The sequence below is a fragment of the Asparagus officinalis genome, chromosome 8 (genome assembly GCF_001876935.1).
Source record: "Asparagus officinalis chromosome 8, Aspof.V1, whole genome shotgun sequence".
Classification (NCBI taxonomy): domain Eukaryota; kingdom Viridiplantae; phylum Streptophyta; class Magnoliopsida; order Asparagales; family Asparagaceae; genus Asparagus; species Asparagus officinalis.
In genome coordinates, this window is record NC_033801.1 from 123,066,854 (window position 1) to 123,073,274 (window position 6,421).

The 6,421-nt window shown below is 35.0% G+C and overlaps 2 protein-coding genes across 2 annotated transcripts in view; one reads left to right on the plus strand and one right to left on the minus strand.

Annotated features, from left to right (window-relative positions):
- LOC109820709 (60S ribosomal protein L30) overlaps nucleotides 1-1,608 on the plus strand; it is a 4,670-nt gene extending 3,062 nt beyond the window's left edge. The window contains exons 3-5 of the mRNA XM_020386903.1: nucleotides 442-543; nucleotides 1,204-1,272; nucleotides 1,366-1,608. Of these exons, the coding sequence (XP_020242492.1) occupies nucleotides 442-543; nucleotides 1,204-1,272; nucleotides 1,366-1,406 (212 nt within the window). The 3' untranslated portion in view covers nucleotides 1,407-1,608. The remainder of the gene's footprint in view (nucleotides 1-441; nucleotides 544-1,203; nucleotides 1,273-1,365) is intronic.
- LOC109822813 lies at nucleotides 1,991-5,712 on the minus strand. Its single transcript, XM_020389066.1, has 6 exons — nucleotides 5,498-5,712; nucleotides 5,262-5,417; nucleotides 3,951-4,184; nucleotides 3,335-3,424; nucleotides 2,853-2,972; nucleotides 1,991-2,251 (listed from the first exon to the last, which is right to left on the minus strand). The coding sequence occupies exons 1-6, from the start codon at nucleotides 5,678-5,680 to the stop codon at nucleotides 2,207-2,209; spliced, it is 828 nt and encodes a 275-aa protein (XP_020244655.1). The 5' UTR covers nucleotides 5,681-5,712; the 3' UTR covers nucleotides 1,991-2,206.

Sequence of the window (6,421 nt, forward strand, 5' to 3'; positions counted from 1 at the left end):
ACTTTTCTCTCTCTTTGTTACTCTGCATTTCCCTATATATGAATTTGCTCTTTGTTAGTAAATAACAAGCTTTTGATGACCAATAGTTGTACATTTACTTTTCATTATTAAATAACAAGCTTTCGGTGACCAATAGTTGTAGATATTGGTTTTACTTTCCAGGGCAAGCATTACTATAATCTACTTAGGTTGTGACATTTTCAAAACGTGCTTCTATTGATGTTTGCTAGATAGTCAGTTTCCATTGCTTTAACTTCATTTTACCAGCATGCATGGGAAAACATCCCAAAACTCTCAGTGTTCTTGTTTTTCTATTTTGCAAAATGGTCATTATGCTTACTGTAATGTTTATTACTTTCTATCGCCTTCTATATACTGTTAGATTATTTATTAGTTTTGCATTGATTGGGATCTCATTGTTTGGTCACATTGATTCTCTAGGTAAGCTGATTATCATCGCGAACAACTGCCCTCCTCTGCGCAAGTCTTTGATTGAGTACTACGCTATGTTGGCCAAGGTTGGGGTTCACCATTTTAATGGAAGTAAGTTAACTTCTACTTTTCGCCTCTTATTGATGTATCATATAGTTAGGGCGATAACAGTAGTTATGGTCATCAACTTTTTTATTTTGTTTTCCGAATTTTGTATTCTACTTTGTATTCTGATCATGTCTTAGCAAGGAATGAAGTCATTGTATACTCTTTTACGTTTAATCTTTTAAACCTTTTCCTCACTTGAGGATCTGTTGCTTTTATTTATTTATTTATTTATTTTGTCAATCATTTGTTCCATAACCTTTTCCTCACTTGAGGATCTGTTGTTTTTTGTCAATCATTTGTTCCAGAACTTTATTATTAGTTAATATTAAAGTATTAATATCAATATTAATATTACTGGTGAAGGTACTTTTTTTGGTGTTTTGAGAAGTTTCTTTTTTATTACATCGCTTTAACTTGGTGTGGAAATTCATTGTCATAATCATATAACCAGGTTGTATTTTCATACTGCATATCTAGTCTTTGTGAGTGTCTAAAAGTTTGTTTTCTGTTTTGTGTAATATATCAATGGTAATTAATATTTATTCTTCATATTTAGCATCCTAAATGCAGCTTTCATCTCTTCAGCCACATACTAGTAAATATTTTATTGAGAGCTTTCGTTCTTCTTATTTTCATTAACCCTCTCCTATCTTTCTGAAACAGATAATGTTGATCTGGGAACAGCATGCGGTAAATATTACCGAGTATGCTGCCTCAGCATTATTGATCCAGGTGAGTTTTCCCATAATTTTTTTTCTCATCATTTGTTTTTGTTCTGTATATTATCCTGACAGTGTTTTTCTTTTTCTTTTTTATAATTTGCAGGTGATTCTGACATCATCAAGACTCTCCCTGGTGATCAGTGAATTTGATCAAGAATTAGTTTTTGTATTAGCGGGCTAGAAATGCGGTGTTGTTGTCAAAGATGGTGTTTCTTTTCCTTAGGATATCTTTTTATGTTATCTATGTTAAATTTTGGCGTATGTTTTGGAAGAGAATTTTAATCAACCAGAGATTAAATTTGTTTTTAAGAGCTTATTATATTTGTCTTGCAATTTGGTTTTGTTTGAATTCCTTTGCTCCTGTGCTTGTATCATCCCCACCCTTGGTCTTATCTGAGTGCAAAATGCCAGTTTCTTCCGGTGGTTTCGACTGTTTTGTTACATATTTGTCAGTTGACACGCAAACTGCGATATGATACAAGTTGGTGTCAACGCGATAACCAAGAATTTGGGATTTATCATCGTAGAGAATGTAAAATTTTCCCTGTTTGAAGAAGTCTTATGTATGGTTTTCAAGTCTTAAGATAGTACTAGCAATCTAATGTATCTCGGTGCAACGCACCTATACACATATCACACCGTGATCATTTATAAGTTTGCAAATTGAAAATTTCAAATGAAGATTGCCGGTGAAGAGTGAATGAAGGGAAGCTGACACAACATCAGCATTGACGAACCAAAGAATATTATAGTTTTGTTGATGGATGAAAATGATTACATAAGTTAACAAATTCTGTTCTGCTGCAATACTACAATATGGTATACAAAAGACTGCAACGTTTTACATCTTCATAACTCTCGCTATTTAATCTTCAAAAGTTTTGACCAGTTTTGTTCATGAAATCAGTATGAACAAGCAAGAGGAGGCTTGGGGAACACTGACACTACTGTCTTTGTTTCTTTGATGATGGTTCCGATTGTGAGACCACCTACGAAACAATTGTCTTGATTAGTATCACGCGCATGTCGAAAACATGATGCCAAAATAACAAGCTATGTATGCAAAATAGATCTCAGCAGGTTAATGCTTTAAGTTGCCCGATCTACAACAAATTGTGTCGAATAGGGTAGAATACAAACTAATAGTCAGTTGATGTCTGACTCATTAATTCAGGGATATTCATTAACTCAAGCAGACAAAATTGACTACTAATTGTCCACAAGGAAATGCTAGTTTCATCTTCTGGTTGACAACCAAAATCCTTGAGATGTGATCGATGTTAATCTCATTTGGTCCCATTCACCAGAATATTGATGTAATGTGACTAGTTGAATATAAAAATTAAGTTGACAATCCAGAGCTTCATCAAGTGGAGATGGCATCAAAATGTCTCATACTAACAATACCCTACTTTCTAACGAAGGGAATTTCAGATTTGCCCATAAAAAGCTAGTGTACAACCACACTGCTGAAAAATGAGAATACATCAAATAATGCGTCCTAGATTCTTTCTTGCTGCAATACACTAAATTTTACGAGGAAATGGTTGGTGCTCTTGCAATTTTAACATGGCAATTTTAAATCCTTACAGTTTTTGAGAGCTGCTCGCTGATGCAAGTCATTGATCTTAACATGGCCTCCAGTGTGTCCTTTGTAAGCTGAAACTTCACCTCCACTTCCCCTGATGGAGACTTTGTATAATCTTGGAGCTTCAAGAAAAGAGAAAGGGATAGCAAAATGAAGATGCTAACGGTTATATAGATCTAGATAGTTACTAGCTACAGCAACAAGTAGAAATCAGTTAAATTTACCGCTGTAAGCAGTTGAAAGTGCGAATAAAATTGCAGCATTACACATTATCAACAGTTATTGTGGAAGTGTTAACACTTAAGCCTATCAGAATATTAATTTGATGGCACTATATATAGCTTGATTCGGCTCAATGTTATGATTTACAGTTATATCTTTGATTTTCAGATACAAATACAAAGTGAGATCATGAAATATGAATGCTCATAAAAAATCATCGATGATTCAGAGCTCAAAATAAAACAAAGGGAATGTAGATTACCTTCAGAGTGACGACAGCCACTCGATTTTCTGGTGTTAAGTTTCGCTTCTCCATCTTCCATGTCATCGATTTGAGCTGGGGAATAATTGCCTGCATTTGATTACTAATTTATTATAATGTGTTCTGTGAGTACTGTGCTAATAATATACTAGGTCTCGAAAGGGAGTTTTTGACAAGAAAAGCACAACAATGTTTTAGCAAGCCAGCTCCTATATTACAGAAGAAGCACAAAAATGGGAACTGATGCAAAGTTTAACAAGTGACAGATGCAAAGTTTAACAAGTGACAAATGCAAAACATGTTCAAATTTAAGGGGAAAAACATTTAAGTTAAAATACCAAGCTAAAATGGATAGAAATATATGCAATGAAGCTACACCAATTCATATGACATGAACTCAAAAATCAGAAAGCAAATAAGATATTCCACTTCCAATGACTTGGGAAATCTGCATCACAATCTCATGCGTCTTCGGAATAAAACCAGAAATTTAACATGAACAGACAACAAATAAAAAGTAAAACAATAGTTAAAACCATCAGCAGAGAAACCTCGGAAATTCTAACCGATCAATACCAAAAATAGTAACGAAGTTTACTGAGGAGCTTGTTTATACCATATTCTTAGAGGAATCCTTATCCTGATGAAGTGACACTGACCCTGAGTGAGAAATGTTTGGATCTGCAAAGCCTGCAACTTGACCATCAAGATTTCCATTGCTAGGATAGCCGGTCACATCTTCTTGCCGTGGCCATGATGATGCCAACAGTTCTGAATTAGGGAACAGTTTAAGAGGAGGCAGGGTATTGACTTTAACCTGATGCGATACCCTTGTTTGTTGCCACAGAGGCTGAGAACACAAAGATTCAAGGGGAAAAAAGACAAAAATCAATGTCATTTGAGTGTTGATATTGGACTAAATCTCCATTATATAAAAAAGTGATAATTAAATAATAGGATATGTGATCTAAAGCTAGCCAATATGAGAATTTTAAGCCTAAGCTATGCTCTAACTGGTTGGTTGGTATGTTGCAATGTTTCATCCAGAAAATGCCCTTAAATCTGTCATTTGGATATCTGAATTATCGTTGTAGGAAATGTATTTCCAAATCTAAATATAGTGTTTGGTTAGTCGCAAAAGTTGTTGGGTTATAGCATATTTTGTTGCGAGAAACGTTTTTTCCTCGCAAATCAATAGTTTTTTTTATCTACAATTGTAAAATTATCTACATTTTCCGATTTGGAATCAACTAACTTGAAATGTTGCATTAATTTTAATTTTTTAATTAATTCAAGGACTTCAGTCATTTGTCGCAACCAAATCGCCTGCAACGAATACCGAAGTTTTTTTTTCAAATCGAAAATTTTAATTATCTTTCCCAACTAACTTGTGGCAATCCAAGAATTGGAATTATTGAAATTTGACTGCAGCGTATACTGCAACTCTATTTCCCATCGACCAAACAACCCCGAAATGTGATGGGTTTTCAAACCCCTGTTGCGATTTGGAAATAGAGATGAGAGAGGGAAGAGAGGAAAAACAAATCACAGAACACACAGAATTTACGTTGCGATTTGGAAATAGAGATGAGAGAGGGAAGAGAGGAAAAACAAATCACAGAACACACAGAATTTACGTGGTTCACTTCTCGATGAGAGAAGCTACGGAAGAGAGGAAAAACAAATCACAGAACACACAGAATTTACGTGGTTCACTTCTCGATGAGAGAAGCTACGGGACGTTGCTAAAATTCCACTATGTTCTGAATAGTTTACAAGCTGCGCCCTAATCACCCTAGCTATAGCTAGGGTATTAGTGCGACTTAAAATTACATGTATAACCTAACAATGAATTATAATATCCATAAAAAAATGATTAATTAGCGCAACTTCCTCTATCACAATATCAAAGTTCAGCATATCATACCTGCTCCTTTTCCTCCTTCCAGTGATCCTGATACTTTTGAACCAAACCCACAAGAACTCGTCTCACCTCGGCATCGAAATCGACATCCCCCAACAACTCCTGCGCATCCTCCCCCCCAACGCACTTCCTAACAACCAAACGCAGGCACGCCACAACCTGAAACGATTCAAGAAATAAAACCCTAGATTGAGAAACCCTAGGAGAGATTAGGGTTTGTGAGGGTTTCTGGTACTTACTGGGTCGAGGTCGTCGGGAGCTGGGAGGGAGAGGAGGGTGTGGAGCTCGGATCTTTGGGTGGATCCGAGACCCGTTTGCCTTGTGGACCAGAGGGTTTGGAGGACTCGGGCTAGGGTTTGCTCGGAGGTCGATGGCGGGAGTTTTTGGAGGTGGAGGAGAAGCGGAGAGGGGTTTTCCGCCATTTTTGTGGAGGTTTTGGGTTCAGTCGTCTCTACTTGGGTCTGCTGTCTATTTATGGGGTGTTTTTTTTCCATATGGGTTTTAATTTTAATTTTTTACAGATAATTAACTGCATTTAGATTAGTTGAATTTTAAAAATTAATTAGCTTAATATTTCTATAATAGTAATATCTCTTTCTCTTATTTTCTGTTCATGTTTAATATCTCAAATAGTGTACTAGTACATAATCATATTATTATTATTATTTATCAATGTACTAGTACATAATCATATTATTATTAATATTTATCAATGTACTAGTACATAATCATATTATTATTATTATTTATCATAACTTTAATTAACCTAGTAATAAACAATTTTATTCATTTCTAAAATTAATGTCCTGATTTATACTATTTAAAATTAATTTGAAATGAGGCTATAGAGTGAGAATTACAATTTAGATGGGAAAATAGAAATTAACATGATTTAGAAATCTATATTTGAGAACCCATCACTTTTATTAAGGTGTGTTTGGCAAATTCTTAAAATCGGGTCTTGACCGAATATTGAGTTTGTCTTTTATTGGTAAAAATTGGACCGACTTCTGGCCCTATTATTTTTGGGTCAAAATGAGATCATAAAACCAATTTAGTGTTGGACCACCACACCTTTGATCTAACTTTAAACTAGTTTAGGATGGAATTGGACCAGAATTAAACCTGACTCGGTTTTTAGTTGATTCCCAAACACACCCGCA